The sequence below is a fragment of the Ooceraea biroi genome, chromosome 7 (genome assembly GCF_003672135.1).
Source record: "Ooceraea biroi isolate clonal line C1 chromosome 7, Obir_v5.4, whole genome shotgun sequence".
Lineage (NCBI taxonomy): Eukaryota > Metazoa > Arthropoda > Insecta > Hymenoptera > Formicidae > Ooceraea > Ooceraea biroi.
This window is the reverse complement of record NC_039512.1, coordinates 10,264,995-10,284,317: the sequence shown is the minus strand read 5'-3', so window position 1 is coordinate 10,284,317 and position 19,323 is coordinate 10,264,995. Positions and strand designations below refer to the sequence as shown.

General features: G+C 38.0%; 3 protein-coding genes and 2 long non-coding RNA genes across 5 annotated transcripts; 2 read left to right on the top strand and 3 right to left on the bottom strand.

Annotated features, from left to right (window-relative positions):
* Positions 1-298: 298 nt before the first annotated feature.
* Positions 299-4,061, top strand: LOC105282846 (transmembrane and ubiquitin-like domain-containing protein 1). Its single transcript, XM_011345111.2, has 4 exons — positions 299-855; positions 1,321-1,643; positions 1,719-2,013; positions 2,192-4,061. Exons 2-4 carry the CDS (start codon positions 1,337-1,339, stop codon positions 2,646-2,648), a joined length of 1,059 nt encoding a protein of 352 aa, XP_011343413.1. The 5' UTR covers positions 299-855; positions 1,321-1,336; the 3' UTR covers positions 2,649-4,061.
* A 69-nt stretch (positions 4,062-4,130) lies between these two features.
* On the bottom strand, positions 4,131-8,852 carry LOC105282847 (isoleucine--tRNA ligase, cytoplasmic). Its single transcript, XM_011345115.3, is given in 2 exon segments — positions 4,131-6,231; positions 6,234-8,852. Coding segments are annotated over 2 exon segments (3,846 nt in total). The 5' UTR covers positions 8,758-8,852; the 3' UTR covers positions 4,131-4,909.
* Positions 8,853-10,271: 1,419 nt separating this feature from the next.
* LOC105282848 (ADAM 17-like protease) lies at positions 10,272-16,884 on the bottom strand. The gene is made up of 14 exons (XM_011345116.3): positions 16,488-16,884; positions 16,052-16,190; positions 15,859-15,959; positions 15,664-15,785; positions 15,260-15,410; positions 14,977-15,176; positions 14,715-14,909; positions 14,405-14,543; positions 14,124-14,278; positions 12,042-12,122; positions 11,654-11,856; positions 11,283-11,521; positions 11,073-11,188; positions 10,272-10,956 (listed from the first exon to the last, which is right to left on the bottom strand). The coding sequence occupies exons 1-14, from the start codon at positions 16,543-16,545 to the stop codon at positions 10,651-10,653; spliced, it is 2,205 nt and encodes a 734-aa protein (XP_011343418.1). The 5' UTR covers positions 16,546-16,884; the 3' UTR covers positions 10,272-10,650.
* On the top strand, positions 13,600-13,934 carry LOC109611215. Its single transcript, XR_002193550.2, has 2 exons — positions 13,600-13,788; positions 13,856-13,934. It is a non-coding gene; the product is annotated as an uncharacterized LOC109611215 (long non-coding RNA).
* Positions 16,885-17,554: 670 nt separating the features above from the next.
* LOC113562330 lies at positions 17,555-18,580 on the bottom strand. Its single transcript, XR_003406855.1, has 2 exons — positions 18,311-18,580; positions 17,555-17,597 (listed from the first exon to the last, which is right to left on the bottom strand). It is a non-coding gene; the product is annotated as an uncharacterized LOC113562330 (long non-coding RNA).
* Between the last annotated feature and the right edge of the window lie 743 nt (positions 18,581-19,323).

Sequence of the window (19,323 nt, the reverse complement as noted above, 5' to 3'; positions counted from 1 at the left end):
ATTTGAATACTGTCAAAAGCTGCGGATCCTGTTCGGTTTCTGCTGCCAATCTGCCGTTAGATTCCGCGCGCGCAGATCTTGCTCGGTTTCTGCTGCCAATCTGCCGTTAGATTCCGCGCGCGCAGATCTTGCTCGGTTTCTGTCGACAATCCGACTTCGAGCCATGTTTGCAGATTCTGCTCGGTTTCTGCCGCCAATCCGTTCTTAGATCTTGTGAGCAAGCTCCGTTACATTTCTGGCACCAATTTGTCGAATTAATCGTTAACAACAACTTCTGTATCAAATTTGTTGTCTTTCGGCTGGCAATAGTTGATAGCGGATAGTTGGCATCATCTGCTTTCGGCAGACTTGGCTATCTGGGTATATACGCATATAGCGTAACGCCACGCGCCAGTTGACGCGCGAGGGAGAGGGAGATCGCGTGAATTATTAAAGCAGTCCAGGTAACGTCGCTGTCTGTCGCAAAGTACTATCTGCGTCATCTCCAGATGTTCGTCGATCGAATTTTGACGAACGTCGACTCGCTGGTAACGGTCGTGATTATTCCGATACGCGACGACGGAACGTTTCGGCGTCGCGGACCACACGAAGAACGAGAGCGCTGATCGCGCGGACGGTTCGACGACGCGACGCGTGACTCCTCGAAAACGTCGGGTCCGTATCATGAGACATCGTTCCTCGAACTCGGACAGTGAGCCAGCGTTACGTCGAGACTTGGTGCCGTGTTGACAAACTTGCTTCTCGGCGAGATAACCTCTCAACGGACGCGCCGCGGACTGCAGCTTTTTCCCCCCGTATGCGCGAATATTCCGTACTCGTGCTCAGCGAGATATTAGCCTCTGATTATTAATAAATGTACGTATCACGTTACCACGCGACATGTGCAGAATGTGCTACTGCCGTGCTGACAAATGATCTAGCCTTAATCGTTGCCGTGTCAGTTCAGTTTCGAAAAAAAAAAAAAAAAAAAAAAACCGATAAGAAGCTCGGGATGAAGACGGTTTTATTAATATAGCTATTCTACAAGCGACACGCTTAAATAGATATTGATCAAGGCGTAGTTTACATTTTACAAGAGAGATGCTTTTATATCGTCTCAATAATTTTTCAATGTTTTATTAAATAAGGTAAAAATCTGTCTCGGAGATTAATCGGTTATAATTGACGATAGAGCTAAACGCGTATTAAATGTTGCAAACATTGAGGTTTATAAAATAGCTGCATATTCTGATAACTAACCCTCAAGGTTAAGCTGTAAATGCTAATAACAAAAAGCTTTTGGATCGAGCACGATGTTAAATATTTTTGCTATTTTTACAGATCCATTTTACGTAAGATGTCATTGATCGAAGGTGTGGGTGACGAAGTCACAAACTTTTTTATTGTCATGAGCATGCTGTTGATAGGATGGCTAGCTTGGTGCTCAACAAGTATAACAGATCAGCCGTTGATACGCACTGTGCTCATATTGCGTGACCGTACACCAGCACGCATTGCTACAATACGAGCCAATCAGCAAAATGCGAGTAACGCTAGCCAAGAGACTCTTAGTCGGTCTCCTAATTTAGAGACAACGGAGGAAGAGGCATTAGAAACGTCAGTGAATAATAGCGATACACATGCTAGTCCAGATACTGACGTGGGTAAATATTCTTTTCTTTTCTCCTGTCTGTGCACAAGTGTTGTTTAAATCTTCGTTTTGTGTCACGCGCTTTTAGATACGAGTGAACCTTCCCAAGAGACTAGATCAGTGGAAGCTGCCTCGGAAGAAGTGCTCATCGAAACCATGGACTCGTTCAATAACGATGACTCGTCGCTGTTACATCGACCCGCCAAGGCGGACAATTCTAGTGCCACAAACGCATCATTAGATCAAAATACTTGCAGCGGCACGTCCAACTGCAGGAATGATTCGAACTGTGGATACGAGATTACCATAAAGCTAAAATTTATAAATGACGATCAGAAATTAGTCACTGGAAGTCTCAAAGAAATGATCGGTGATTTCAAAAGGTGATTCTGACTTGGGTGATATGAATTCACGCTGTGTCCTCATCGAAATAACGAACTATTTCTTATTACGTGTCATTGATAAGTTGGTCCCGTAAGATGTACCACGGCTATCTTATTTTTCTCATATTATTTTTCTGAGAAAATAGCTAATTCGATTTTCGCAATCTCGATCTTGCAGGAGGCACTTCCAAATGGAATTGGAAGCACATAAATCGGTGCGATTGGTGTTCAACGGCCACGTATTGCAACCAGATACTCGAACCCTCGAGCAATGCGGTTTGTTCAACGACTGCGTGGTCCATTGTTGGGTGCATCAGCCACGCCCAGCATCGTCGTCTCGAAACACCTTGGATGACTCATTGGATAACTCGTCCCCTATCTATTTTAATTCTCAACCATTCTCGGATTTGCCTACCGGTCCAGGTATCGGCCCGGTGCACGAGTGGGACTTGAGCCGACTCCTAGTGAGCATCCTGACGATCATACTGGGTCTCGCGTGGTACTCGCGCTATCACTATGCTCAACTCTTCACCGCAACAACTACGCTCGCGCTCTACGCGCTCACCGCAATTTTCACCGTTTCTCTATTCAGCAATTTCTTTCCCGATCAAGATAACATCCGAAACGTCGAATGAAACGATAATGCTACGTCAACGTGCGGCATGTACGTTAATGGGAGCGTTGTAAATGTAACCGAGTTAACACGTGACTCGAAATGCTATGCACATCGGTTCGACAGGTGATACATCTCAATTGATAAAATCTCAATCTCCGCCGAGCATTTGCTTTTAGAGTGATATTCTCAAGAGCAGATTTGTCATTAACGATAACGCAAGTAATGAATGCTGCGAATTGTAATTTCCGTTTATTCTGATGAGTGTTAATCCGAAATCATATTTGCATTGTTCAATTAAATTTATTGCTTAATTAAGAAGAGACTGTAAAGCATCAAAAAATGTCACGCGCAGTAATAGCTTCATTGATACATAACATGTATACAGTTTTCTCGGATTATAATTAGACATGTAACGTTTTTAGCATGATTTCACTCTTTGCAAACAGAAATTCTTTATAGAGATATTTATATATAAATAAAAATGTATCAATATTTATATATTAAAAAATTATATGTATAAATTATATAAATTACAAAAAAGCTTAAACTTAATTTCATAAGTTTTTCTACAATGAAATATAATTTATGTATATAATTTACTATATGTATGTTAATATATGTTTTCTTTGCAATATATATCACGTGGTATGATGTTATGTGGTAATTGGAGAAATCTATTTTGTATATAAAAATAGTCATATGAATTATATTTTTCAAAATCCTTGCAACACATGATTTTTTTAAATGTTATTTATCTATTGAGGAAATTTCTCTATCAGCGAGAAAATTACATATACATATTAATAAAAATTAACTAAATATCAATAAATATTAAATAGTTAATAATTTAATTTTTCAATCTTATGATTAAATTATGATTTATATTATAAAAATGCTTTTTAAATGTACTCATTGCTTATTACTAATATTCTTTTCTGAATTTTTTGTGATATTGTTTTTATTTTCGATTTAACAAAATAGATTTTATCTTCATAAAAATGACATTTAAAAAATAGTTGTATACATGTGTGATACTAGTCCCTCTTGAAAGCTCGGTCCAGCACAGAAATTGACGCAAATGCGTTCAGTTCTACTATTGGTACTATATAAATCATGAAACAATATATCAAATATGTTAGCAATCTTGATTCTCACCAAGTGAAATTACTTATATATTTAGTTACAAAAATTAATATTTAATATGCAAATTACAATTACCATGAAAATAAAACCAAATAAATGATATTTTAATACTAAAATGTTAAATATATTTAATAGTTTGGTTAGAGATACGAAAAAGAGAAAACGAACTTTTACATTATTTATAATTTATCTAAAGTGTTGCGCGTAAAACTACGGTTGATGCTTACTTATGTTGTACTATTTGTATATGGGAGATAATCGTGTATAATGTGCAATAAAATCAATTTCCTAAGAAGTGTATGATTAAAATGGATCATTTATGACAAATGGAGTTTGAAAAAAAACAAGTATAATTTTCATCAACAAATTATTTATAATATGACAAAACGATAGGCGTTATAGCCGTACATACTATTATTATACTATACTACATTACTTGTTAGAATTAAATTACAACATTGCTTTAACTAATGCCAATAAATATTTAATTATCGTGCAATACAGTATAAAAGAAGAAATTAATATCAATGCAAAAAAAAGATAATACAAATGTAATTATAATAAATTTGCATATAAAAAACTTATTTTTATTTTAGAATTAAATAAATGTGAAGAAAACGAGAATGTAATATACTACCTTGAACAATAAACTCTATTTTCTAATAGGAAACATAATATAGAACCGGTATCGAAACTGTTATAATAGCCAAATGTTCGCAAATTTCACCTTTGTATCTTCTTGATAATCATATACAGCGGCATTAAATAATTACTTTTTTAATATTTATCAACGAAATCATAACAAATTACTATATACTGCAAAATATAGCTTTGACTCTATTGTGAGAAAGAGATAAATTTTAATCTTTAAATTAATGAAATTGATGAAAGGATTAACTATATTTTTATTCATTGAACCTAAATCCGTGAATATATATTAATTGCATGGAATTTTAACGACTGAAGTTAAATAAAATGGATATCGTCTTTTACACATACTGTTCAATCAATTCCGTTGTAAATAATATTCAATGTAACGCAATATTGTGTCGAGCATCGATAAGGTATTAAGAACATAATATAAACATACAGAATAAAAGATATTTTATACTTTACATACTTTAAAGCCTGAATATTTCAGGCCACAAATAGTTCAGGTCTTCTTATGAGACTTCGACGCTTTCGACATTTTTCCGTTATAGGATAACTCGGTATATCGTAGTGCAAACATATCAGTCGTTCTAATTCTCCGTCACTCAAACTGAAATTACCCTTAGGATTTTCCAAGAGTACTCTCCCCTGTGTCTTATTGTACTTGGTGCCTCTCCTTAATCTGATATAATCGCAGATGTAGTCCGTCTCTTCCGTCGCGTCCAGGGGAGGCGGTGACGCTCCTGCTCTCACCACTTTTATCGTATGGTTGGCTAGCTCATCATCTATTATATTATCGTCAGCCTTTATGCTGAGTTTCTTGTTACCGAGATACAAATCGTAAGCATAACCGTAGAGACCAAACACCAACTCGATCTCCTCTAGCAAGCGTTTATTCTTCAACCTCCCTTCTACCATAGTGTGCAGTTGGATCGTGCCCTCGCGGGATGTTGCGCCAAATCTCGGTTCTATGCCCTCAAGCTTTACATTGACAAAGGTCTCGCAGATCGGCAGTACGTGCGAATCGTCGTTGTCGTCTAGCCAGGGATCCGGTTGGGGCGCTTCTTTCACCGGTTTAGCCAACACGAGTTTCATATCTACCTCCTTGATCTTCTGCATCTCCTCGATAATTATGGGAGCGCCAAACGGCAACTCTGCCAGGGACAGTAACGGCGTTTTCGTCGTAGTCTCAATGGCAGAACGATACTCGTAGCAGACGTCGAACAAGTTCTTTTTGTTTCTCTCTGGGCCGTCGAAGTCGTAGTACGCGATGGCTTCATCAGCAGGCACCAATTGAGCCTTCTTCCGCAGCTTCTGCACACGATTGATCACTTCCCTGGCCAAACCCTCATCGATCATCTCTTGGGTCATGGAGATGTCCAGAAGCACCAGAACGCACCCCTCGCCGTGGGCCTCGTATTGCTGCGATGATCTTTCAGCACTCGAGCTGGTGAAGTTGTACGTCAAGCGCAGATCCTCCTCGTTGAGCGTATGACCGAGCACGTCTATCTTCTTGTCAGTGACGAATTTTTGGAGTTGTACATTGGACAGCTCCTTAATAGCTTGCATCACCTGCTTGAACTCGCCCTTCAAGCGGGCACCGAGCGCCTTGTGGTCCGGCTCGGCTCTCATAGTCACACCGTACTTCGTCTTGTCCGTGCTGACTTTTAAGTTCTTGATATTCAGTTCCTCAAGTATGTACGATTGCATCAGCAGGATTTCATCCAACACCTTTTTCTCCTGATGTATTATTACGATTTCTCGCAGGGGATACTTCGTAGGTATGGTCTTCCGATCTCGTATGATACGCCTAGTTCGATGACGGTCTGCATTTTCGACACAGCGTTTTCTATAGTATCGTCGATCAAATGCTTGCGCGGGGATGGCATTAGTTGGTAGTGGACGCTGTCCATGTTCTCGTCGGTTGGCGCGAGCCGTTTCGACATACGTTGAAACATGAACTCCGTCAGAAACGGCGTGAACGGCGCGTTCGTCCGCACCATGGCGAAAACCACTGAGAACAACGTGTTCAACGCCATCAGACAATCTTTCATGTTACAATTTTCTCCCTTAATGCGTCTCCTGTTCATTCTTACGTACCAGTTTGTCAGATTGTCTATGTATTTTATCAGATGGGGTACCACCGTGTACAGCCTGTAAGCCTCCATCTCCTTCCTCACAAAAGTCAACATCGTCTGCGTGAAGGATATAATCCACCTGTCCATTATATTCTTCGAGCAAAAGCTCGTCGTATGGTCGAAGACGAATTGAGTGCCCGCTTCCTTCTCATACCGCTGGATGTTCTGCATGAGGAATCGAAACGCGTTGAACCAAGGTAAGAGGACGTCCTTGATGACATCCCGGACTCCTTCTTTCTTGAATCTCAAATTCTCGGCTCTCACGACTGGCGAGTTGATCAGATAGAGACGCAGAGCGTCCGCGCCGTACGCATTGATCACCTCAACGGGATCCGGATAGTTCTTCTTGCGCTTGGACATCTTCTGCCCGTCAGACGCGAGAACCAGACCGTTCGCCACGAGGTTCTTGAACGGTGCCTTACCAAACAGCGCGGTGGATATCACCAGAAGCGTGTAGAACCAGCCGCGCGTCTGATCGATGCCCTCGGCGATGAAGTCCGCCGGGAAGTACTCGTCGAATTCCTTTCGCCGTTCAAACGGGTAGTGCATCTGCGCATACGGCATGGAGCCCGACTCGAACCAGCAATCGAACACCTCGGACACGCGACGTAGCGGTGGACGTCCCGGGCGTTTCGACGGTATCGCCAGATGATCGATGTTCTCGCGATGAATGTCCGTCACCGTTGCGCCCGTTAATTGCTCCAGTTCTGCGATACTACCTACGCACACGATTTCTTGCCTGTCCTCGGAGATCCACAACGGTATGGGCGTGCCCCAGTAGCGATTCCTGCTAACGGCCCAATCGCGCGCGTCGCGCAGCCAGTTGCCGAACCGTTTTTCTTTCACGTAGTCCGGTATCCAGTACGTGGTGCTGTTAGCCAGCAAGAGCTGCTCCTTGATCTCCTCTACCCTGATGAACCATGAGGGCACCGCTTTGTAAATGAGCGGCGTGTCGGACCTCCAGCAAAACGGATAACTGTGCTTCATCATGCTGTTGACAACCAGCCGTTGTTTGCCTTGGAGATACTTAATTATATCCTTATCAGCCTCCTTAATATACTTGCCGACAAAATCGTGAACCGGCTCGATGAAACAGCCGCAGCTGTCGATGGGACAAACAGTCTCTTGATCTCGGCTTATGATGCCGGCTTCCAAGCAGCACCGATAATCATCCTCTCCAAAGTACGGAGCCTGATGGACAATGCCAGTTCCAGTCTCAGCTGTGACGTAAGCATCGTTCAACACTCTGAAAGCACCCTTCTCTCTGTAACGCGCGAAATATGGGAATAAAGGTTCGTAGGCTTTCCCCTTCAAATCCGTACCCTTTCTTTTACCTTGTACAGTGTACAGATCTGGAGATTTGAAAACAAGCCCCAACTGGGCCTCTAGCATAATATAGACATTATTGGAAGCGTTGTCTTTTACCTCGACGTACTCAAAAGTGGGATTAGCGCACACTGCCAGGTTACTTGGCAGTGTCCAAGGAGTGGTGGTCCAAGCCAAGAGGGACACACCTGGCTCATCCAGCAATGGGAAGGTAACGATTACCGATGGATCAACGACATCCTTGTAATTCTGACCTGATTCAAAGTTCGACAGCGGCGTATTACAGGCAGTGGAAAACGGCATCACTTTGATGCCCTGGTAGACTAGGCCCTTGTTGTACAGCTGCTTGAAGATCCACCAGATTGATTCCATGTACCAGGGGTACAAGGTTTTGTAGTCGTTCTGAAAGTCGATCCATCGACCCATCCGGCCTACGATCCTCTCCCATTCCTCAGCGTACCGCATCACGATTTTACGACACTCCGCATTGTACGTGGCGATACCCATTTTGGCGACGTCGTCGGGTCCCTTGATGTCCAGGGCCTTATCGATCTCGTATTCCACCGGTAATCCATGGGTGTCCCAACCGAATCGGCGCTCCACGTAGAAACCGGATTGATGCGCGTACCTCGTAACAACGTCCTTTATGGTGCCGGCGAGTATGTGACCGTAATGCGGCAGACCAGTGGCAAACGGTGGTCCATCGTAGAACGAGAACCTGGGCCGACCTCTCGACAAGCGCAAACTATTTTGAAATACGTCGAGCTTTTTCCAGAGTTCCAGCGTTGCCTCCTCCTCTTTCGCAAAATCAATCGTCTCCGGTAGCTTCTCGTCCATCTCTCTAGAATCTTCGGACGGCGGACGAGGCATCCCGCACCGGCTGGAACTTTCAAGCAGATCGACTAAAGCCTACCACGCGTAAATTTGAGGTTACGTGTCCACGCCACATGTATGATGCAAGAACATTGGAGACCCTAGAAGTACTAGGGTCTCTAGTCTAGCTAAAACGCGAGCGTGTCCTAAGTTGGCGGCGCTGGCGGCGGACAGGGGGAACTTCCAGTTTATAATCCAACAAAATTTTCCACATTGCCATATAAAGGTCAAAAACGTTTAATAATTATTAAAATAAACTAGTGTAAATATTTGTAAAGACTGCGACAATATCACAAATGTAGTTTTATATTTTTATATGTAGTATCAGTGAGAAACCTGAGAGCGGCCACCAGCCTCCACGGGCACATTTCCTGACGTTTGACGCGCCGCCTGACAAAGTGGACGTGAACTAGTTCGTTACGCTCGGTAATGATACATGGTTCGTGTCCAAACTATTCATAAGGAAGCTTTCCCATGTAAACTCTACTTTCGAACAAGTCATAGTGCGTTCGAAAGGGAAGGTAAAAATATTAATGTCGTGTTCGAGGGTTTGGGTGTATGAGCCTTGGTTTCGGAGAAATTTACATCTAAAAGTGAGCATTTTCCAGCGGTACGAAAAGTACCATGAATAGCTACGATTCGGCGTGAAGCGCGGTGGTCCAGTGGCTAAGCGCGAGACTCGTATTTTGCCATCCGCGCAAGTTGGGTTCGAGACCGAGTTGTGATAATTTTTTTTCTTCGGATTTTTGTTTCTTTGTGTTTGCATTATATTTTTTTATTATGTAAATAATGATTTATTATTATGTTTTATTATATTTTGGAGGTATACGTATATGTATAATGAGACATAAACATATATACATTTAACATTTGTAAACTTTTTATTTATTTATATAGTTTGTATACTGTCGAGTGTTTATTTATTATAAAATTCTGACTCATTAAAAAAAAGTGTCACAACCTCTGTGCCTATGACTGTACAGTGTTGCGGATGAAAATTTATATAAAAGCATTTATGTTTTTTATGCTTTTATATAAATTTTCCATCCGCAACACTGTACAGTTATGTCAGAATTTTATAATAAATAAACACTCGACAGTATACAAACTATATAAATAAATAAAAAGTTTACAAATGTTAAATGTATATGTTTATGTCTCATTATATACGTATACCTCCAAAATATAATAAAACATAATAAATCATTATTTACATAATAAAAAAATATAATGCAAACACAAAGAAACAAAAATCCGAAAAAAAAATTATCACAACTCGGTCTCGAACCCAACTTGCGCGGATGGCAAAATACGAGTCTCGCGCTTAGCCACTGGACTACCGCGCTTCGCGCCGAATCGTAGCTATTCATGGTATGTACTTTCCGTACCGCTGGAAAATGCTCACTTGTATCATTACCGAGCGTAACGAACTAGTCCACGTCCACTTTGTCAGGCGGCGCCAAATGTCAGGAGGCTGGTGGCCGCTCTCAGGTTTCTCTCTGGTAGTATCGTCTGTGATATAACTAGATTTATTTGATCAGAAAACATAGAATGTACATAAGTATTATGAAAGTATTATTAATACCGATTAATCGGCGGTTGTAATAGTCAGATCAACTTTCTAGCCGCTGATGATTAAAGTCTTTTTTACAGAATAATATTGTACGTAAAAAGTGCTCAGTATTTGTTTAAATAAATTTAATCACATGTCTAGTAGAATAAAGATATTCTCTGTTAAAATGTTCTCTCTTCTTCTAACGTTACAAAAGTTTACGTTCTTTATGATACGCTTCCGATGTTTATGACGTTTTTCATAACGAAAGCAAGCTGCTCGTCCTTCTGACTAGATATTCAAGTACAAATGCCATGCGAGTACTGTGCATTAAAGATTTATGATTGATGCATAACATGTACTCTTTGTCGTTGACCGCCAACGTAAATCACTTGTCTCTGCTCGTCCGGGTGAATGAGATCGTCCGTGTGCTTCCACCGCCACTTTTTCTCGCTTTCTTTGATGCGCCTGTGATCGATGTAACTGATGATGCAACTTGCTGGTACCCATATGATAGCAGTGATGATTATTACAGTGCCTACTATGTTATCCTTTAGAAAACGCATGACCTTATTGATATTTATATCCTCGATGATATCCCAAAACCGTTCCACTACGTCTTGAATAGTCTTCTCACACACGCCCTAAAAGAATGAGTGCATAATATCGCATCAGTTTAATAAAACTTGTTCCTGTTACACAAATTGTTGCAACGTGTTATACGACATATTGTAACCATGGCGTAAAACGTTTGCTGTACCTTGTTGCAAAAGCCTTGAATGCATGGCGTCCCATCGGGCAAAATGTCTTGCGGGTCTATCGGGAAGCATGTTTCGTTCAGACTCATTCTACAGCACCTTTTGCACGCATCGCCAACTGTCAATCAATTTTTGCATGATAGAAATAATAATAATAATAATAATATATATTATATTTTGCAACATTTGGAATTTAAGAGTAAAGCGCATACTTGTATCGCACATGCAGCTTTGTAAATTTTGGGTCTCGCAGTACGGTACGCATTTGCCCCCACGACACTGTCCACGTTCAAGGCAACCAGTGCCATCCTTCATAGAAGGAGATCTTGGACATTCACTGGATGCTCCGGTACAGCGCGATTCCTGCTCGCAAGTGGCGTATTGCGCGTCACGACATTTCACGCCCGCAGGCATGTATATGCAAAACTGGCAGCAGGGAGAATTCTTATCACTGCAAAAAGAAATGTAAAATTCTATATTTATTGCTCGATAAGAAAAGTAGTATTAAATGTTATAGCCATGATTATAAAGAAATATAAAAACATATATATGTACAGTCGTAGATAAATACACAATATATTACCTACAAACTGCTTTTGAACGAAGTTTGCAATTTTTGTCGCAACATTGGTCACTATCTTCCGTTCCTAAAAGGCCTGCATCGCATTCCTCATCCCCCTCGACTCTCAAATTTCCACAGAATGATTCTTCCGGCTCTGAGAAGCAACGTCCAGATTTGGCTTGCAAGACCTTCCTGATAGATCGCAAACTGCATGGCGAAAATCTCTGTATGGAAAAACAGCATCAGAAATATGTATATGGGTGAGCGTGTGCGCGCGTGTGTGTGCGTGTGTGCGTGCCTACGTATAAATATAAAAATCTGTAGTGTGAATACGAGAATAATATAGAATTTTTATTTATTTACCACATTATAAATACGAATTAAGATTTGAATCAGGAATATACTGTACCTTGTTATTTACATCATAACCGCTAACGCTGTAAGTGTACATTAAGTAAGATCCACCTTGACTTGCACTTGGACTACATTCCTATAATTAATAATGTCAAAAAATTAAATTCCTGCTCGGATTAAAAGAAAAAAAAAAGAATAATTGGGACAAAACTATTATAGTTATAAAACAAACATAACAGTGCCAGGATATTAATATACAGGGTGAGTCACCTAACTTGACGACCTTAAATAAATCGTAACGTACGTGCTATATGAAAAAATTGTTCTAACAAAAGTTGCATAGTACGAAGGGGGACACACAGTGCAATGATCATTTGTTTGCTACCTTTCTTTTTTATTGAAGTATGAAGGTCACCTTCAGTTTTTTAAATGGGATGCTCAACATTTTTTCCCGGATTTCGATAGAATGTCCAACGCTGAGTAAAAAAGTATTATACTGGTTAGGGTGTAAAGTTAATAGTTACTGAGATAATTGTAAACGACTTATCCTAATTTGCGATCACGTTCAATCAACGGAACTGTTAGATGGCGAGGGGACAACTGTGTAATCGCAAATCGTGTTTATAAACACAGTTCTTCTTAGATAGTGGATCTAGATTAGACATCTGATTGACGCGTTAAACGCAGTACAGTCAGAATTGTACACGAGAACGGTGCTATTGTGGAGCAATATGAAATTCAGTAATAAAAAAAAGTACGATATGACAATTGTTTATGGTATGTGCGAAGAAAATGCTGTGAGGGCTAAACATTTGTACGCAGAGAAATATCCTGATCGAAATCAACCGTCGCATTCTACCTTTCCAAGACTCAGTCAAATGCTGAGAGAAACTGGCAGCTTTAATGTACAGGAACGCAAACGCAATAAACATGCAACAAACGAAGAATATACTACTTGTGTTTTAGCAGCTGTTGCCCGCGATCCACACATCAGTACACGGCAAATATCACAAGGCCTTCCAATTAGTCAGACAAGTATTGTGCGGATCTTTCATTCTCAGAAATTTCATCCATATCACTTATCAATGCATCAGGAGCTGCATGGAAGAGACCTTGAAAATCGTGTACAGTTTTGTCAATGGTTTCTGCACGAGATAGAAGCGAATAATGCATTTTTACAGAACGTGTTATTTACTGATGAAGCTACCTTCACAAACAGTGGACAAGTGAATTTAAGGAACATGCATTATTGGTCAGTAGAAAACCACCCCTATTGGCTTCGTGAAATTGATCATCAACGACGGTGGATTTGAACGTCTGGTGCGGTATACTCGGCAATCATATTACTGGACCGTATTTTATTGATGGATCATTTAACAGGTCAGAAGTATTCGATGCTTTTGTCTGAAATACTGCCAAATTTATTAGAAAATGTGCCGTATTAAATTCGTTTAACAATGTGGTACCAACATGACGGTTGTCCCGCACATTACGTACAGCAGGCACGGCGAGTATTACAAAGCAGTTTCCTAATCGGTGGATTGGACGGGGCGGTGATGTTGCATGGCCAGCTCGTTCACTGGACTTAACACCGCTTGATTACTTTCTATGGGGGACAGTAAAAAACGACGTATATCGCGAGCCACCAACAACAGTAGAGGATATGCGAGAACGCATTATTAATGCATGCTGCTATAACTCCGGACATGCTTCAGAACGCTAATCGTTCGTTCGTTAAGAGGTTACGCAGTTGCATTGAGAATGACGGACGTCAGTTCGAACAATATTTGAAATAATAAAAGGTATTTTACAATTATCTCAGTAACTGTTAACTTTACACCCTAACCAGTATAATACTTTTTTACTCAGCGTTGGACATTCTATCGAAATCCGGGAAAAAATGTTGAGCATCCCATTTAAAAAACTGAAGGTGACCTTCATACTTCGATAAAAAAGAAAGGTAGCAAACAAATGATCATTGCACTATGTGTCCCCCTTCGTACTATGCAACTTTTGTTAGAACAATTTTTGCATATAGCACGTACGTTACGATTAATGTAAGGTCGTCAAGTTAGGTGACTCACCCTGTATATGTATGTAAATTACGATATATGACAATATCTGAATTGTAACTTACTGTAATGTCCGGATCATGTTCGGAACCCCAATTATGACCAAATTCATGCGCCGTAACCAAATCGGCTTCCCTCGTAATTACTCTCTGCCCATAATGATTTCTACTGGAACTTAATCCCGAGTTCAAGTACAATGTATATCCATTCTTAAAATATTCTGCACGCGTATAAAAAAATTTAAATATTTTTCAGTAATGCATAAAAAACATAATATGTATAATATTTAGACACATAATAATAATGTAACGTTTATATGTAATAATAATATAGTTTGTTAACGTGCCTGGTGTGCAGATGCCGCCTACTGAATTTCTACGAGGAGATCCCACATACGCCAATCCGAGAATACCGCCTTCAAACTTGAGATCGGTAAACAGATGGGCCAAACAGAAATCCTTGTGACTGTATTCTCGACTAAAAACCTGCATTAATATAATAATAAAAATAAGACATTCAGTTTTGACGACAAGAATTTAAAGATGTCGATTACTCGTCGACCCAATTTACTTCATGTTAATCAACAGGTCAAAAGTCACGAGCAATCTCAAAACTTTTATTCCCAGACGAATATATTTTACGAAGTGCATAATGACCTCAAGCAGAGTGCGGACGTCCCACTTCTCGCGGACCATATTGTAGTGCGTTTCGCCACCTCTTACTCGTGTCGGTTCAGTGTGAACAACAATCTTCTTGATAACAAAGCCCATCCCTTTAAAACCGTCTTGCTCTTGACGTTCTTGCCACATAGTATCATTGTAGATCTTGTGTACTCTATCGATTAAACTTATCTGCAGAATTACATTATTGTAATCGCAAATCAAAGTAATTAATTTTCATAATGCGCTGCGCACATACCAAATAATTAATTGTAGTTTTAGTACTGCTGCCACCCATTTCTTGATAAAACCGATAATCAGCTACTAATAATAAAGGACATCTCGTCTTCGTTGGCGTATATTCATAAGTTTCCGTCTGTCTTTTCATCCTGCTATTGCTTTTATCATTAATTTTTATATTATTATCATTGGGCCCTTCTCCGTCGTTCAGCGTATAGTCTGTTCCAAACAGTAATGTCACTGATGCAGCAATATGAATAATTTTATAAAACAAAAAAAGCTGTACATGCTATTTGTCATACTTAAATCTTCTTTGACGTAACCACAGGTTTTTGGAGCTCCGTGCGTGTGACCTTCTCCATTTTCATAGTGTTCCCAACTCAATTTAACATCGGAAGATTTGTAGATAATCATTGTCTGATTATCCAAATGTGGAAGATGCCTCCAAGATGGCTACAATACGTTCAAAAAATTGAAATAAATTTGTTAATCGTATAATCAATTGATCAACCATGCGCTAACATATATTTTATATCAATTGCATTAAGTATAATAAAAAACAGAATAAAGGAGAATAAAAAATTTGTGCGTTTATTGACAAATGATGCCATTTAGTATTATTTAGTATAGAAATAAATATCGCGTGCAAAACTTTACACACAGATGCACTTTCGCTCTCGGCTGCAGTGTGGACAAGTATACTTACTTCAATATGAAAGGTTTCATCCAAGATTGTTATGCTACCTGTTATAACACCATCGTCGATGTGCATTTGCGCGTGAGAGTCAATTTCTCCAAATACTCGACCATGGTAGAAATTGTCATGGTCTATAAAACAATATTACAGAATAATAAAATACTTTAGATTCTATTGTTATAGTAAAATTTGCATTTGTTATACCTAAGTGTATAGTTTTCTCTTTGCCGTCAGCATTGACTTCATAAGCCTTAAAATTAGAATGTATGACTTCTCTTCTGGGTGTCAAAATTAATCGAAAATGTCTAGAATTAAAAGAAATATTTTTGATTTGCATGTTATTGAAACATAAGAAGACATTCAATAATAGTAACATTAAGATAATTAAATATCTTACCGTCTATGCGAATAAAATTCCAATTCACTTATTTTATTGTATGGATGGTAACTATGGTGAACACCTCGCTTTACAATCCTATGTTGAAGATCAGTATTATGAATTGTTTCATAATATCTCAAGTTCCTATGAAGACCATCTAAACAAGATAACAAGGATATTAAATGAAGATAATTAAGTGCCACACCTCACATATATAAAATGATTTGTAATCATAATAAAAAAAATATATAAAAACTAAATTTAAGACTGAAAAATTATTGTAAAATTGTTATACTGGATATTTTACTATAAAAATAACTTTCACTTTTAAACGAAAAATTCGCTAATTTATTTTATATATTAACTGCAAATTGGAGTAATTAAGATACACATTTGGTAAAATTAAACAAAAACATTATAATACATAGTACAAATATTTATTACAATAACTTACAAATATTTTGAAGAATAATGATAACGCTGTAAAGAAATAGGACATTTTGTTTCTTCATTGTCGCAAAAATTAACAATAAAAATTTATACAAATGTGCAACTTTTGTTTTTATTAATTTTGTTATTCTAGGTTACAATCCCCGTCGTTGGAAATATAACGTTCAAGTTGCCACAACTTTATGATTTCAGCACATTTTAGCCTGTAATTTGACGGCAAATGGCACGACAATATAAGCAAGAAAAAGCAGAATTACACCATCGTGTATCATTTTGAACACATCATGACATATCAGCACATATCTACTAGAGTGTTAAAATCAGAGAGACGCGGATGGACGGTACTCCATTCTGCTATCGCCGCCATTTTTTAGATCAGCACAATCACAGTATAGGAAAGAACAGTAGGATCACTCGGTGTCGGCACCTTTGATCTAATGACTAACAGATCGCCATATTGCTGGTTGTGCGCGCGCTCTAATTTGAAAGGCAATCGGTATAATTAAAGAGATATATATGTATATATACCTAATAACAATATTATAGAAATACTATGAAAAGATTGTATTAAATAGTTACTTTTAATTAAAACACAATTTTATTAAAATCAAATATACAATTATTATATACAATAATTGTATATACAATGATTATTATTATTAAATTATTAATAATTTTTATATACAATAATTATTAGTCTTAATAAATTGTAATGAATGTATATAATATTTTTTAAGATAATATTGTTATTTATAAAGTATGATAGTGTAAACACAAATGTAATATAACTTCTATATACAAATAATTTTACAAATTGTGTGTGTGTAAAATGATAAGACACGTTAGAAAAATATAATTGATAGATATAAAATATATGTATAAATGTATTCGTCCTCCATCAGTCAGAATTTCAGATCTGTTTTTTTATAGTTGAACTGGTTACATTAATTCAAAGTTTATCTGTTTTTTTCAAATATGGAAGGAGAAAAATAAATTCTAAACTAGCAGCTAGTTCAGTTATAAAGTACAGACTTCAGTTAATAAAAACAGATATCTATATACCATGTCCACTTCTTCTTTTTTCTTTGAGTCTATTGATGTACATTGTGCAAACCTAAAAAAATAATTAAGAATACTTAATTAAGCATAACAAATAAATAATAAATATATTTAATATGTTTACTATTATATAACTTTATAACTAGTTGCAAAATATATTAATGAAATTATAGAAATGTTATACTTTATTTAGTATAAAAAGTAAAGTTATGGAAAAATAAAAAAATTATTTTGTATGGGTTTCTAATAGAATGTTGTTTTATTTTCTTAAACTTTTTGGCACCATTAGTTTATATAAAATTCAAATAAAGAAAAATATAAAATGTTTTATTAAACAAGCAGAAATCTATAATATAAATATGTAATAAAAACATAAATTGCACTCACAGTATACATACATGTATGTATATATATAAACTAATAAAATAGTAACATGTGTAACACGAATAGAAGTATAAATTATTACTTATGACATAAAATAATAGTTTTTCTGTTACTCTTCTTTTTGGTTTTCAAGTCTCTATTAATAAATTTTAGTATGTAATACAATCTTATTCTAATAAATAGTTTTAACAAATAAATATTGGGAAAATTACGACAAGAATGGGAGAACGGAATAGTCGATAAAATTTGCATATACTTTTGCATAACATTTGTTTCAGTAATAATATTAATATTTTCGAAGAATTTAGTATGTAATTCTCTGATATAATTGTAAAAAAGTAACAGATGGAGGTTATATCACAGCTACTGCTGGCTACTGCTCACATATGTTTAGAGCCGCCATGTTGTTGGTTGTGCGATTCGGTCATGCGCGAGAGACAATTATTAGTACGCGTTTTCGCAGAGTGAGCCTACTGTTCTTTCCTATACCACAGTATAATGATATACAGTAGGGACAAAGAGCGTCGGCACCTTTGATCTTTTTCAGCCGATCCGCCATGTCTTCGGGCGGCAAGTAGCGTATCAATAATATTAGAAACCACCGCTATCAGCAAATATTTTTAATGTGTTTTCTTAAAAAAAATTACATATTTTATAAATACATAAGTAATGCATACCTTTCTTTCTCTTTTGGAAAGCGAAAAAATGACACATTATCATCATTAATCATTGTGAAAACAATTTTGCACCGCACACACTCGATGTATTCTCTTAGACATTGTTTTTAACAAAAGCACAAAACAAACAATACAATACAATATACGAATTTTTATGTTTGGTTATGTTTCTCTATCTGTATGTGATCACAGTTACGGAGATAATGTGCGTTCTTTACTTTGAACGGGATTGGAAGCCGCCCAAGAACATGGCCGCTTGGGAGCGCGAGCAAATCTGCGCGGCTGACTCAAAAACGGGTGCTTGTCCCTACTGTATATCCTTATACTGTGCCTATACTGTTAAAGTCACTAGATTGATAAAGTACCGCAATCCGTGGTAAAATACGTGGAATAAAAATGGCGTTGGAAGTGTATTTAGTGCAAACATGCAACTTATCAACACACTAAGTGATTGCAATTCTACGAAGCAGCGTTGCGTCGTATCTCCGTTGAGAAAGGTTACATATTGTGATAGATCTGAAGGGAACATAATTGTGATGAAAACACCGTGTAGTTGGAATTAAAATGGCGGACGATTGCGGTACTTTATCTATCTAGTGACTTTATATACTGTGGCACAATGGTGCTCCAGGCTGTGGCATTTGCAGTGCTAACTGGACTGCTGTCTAATCATTGCTAAATTTGCCACTAGATATCGCTGTACATACATTTTCTATCAAT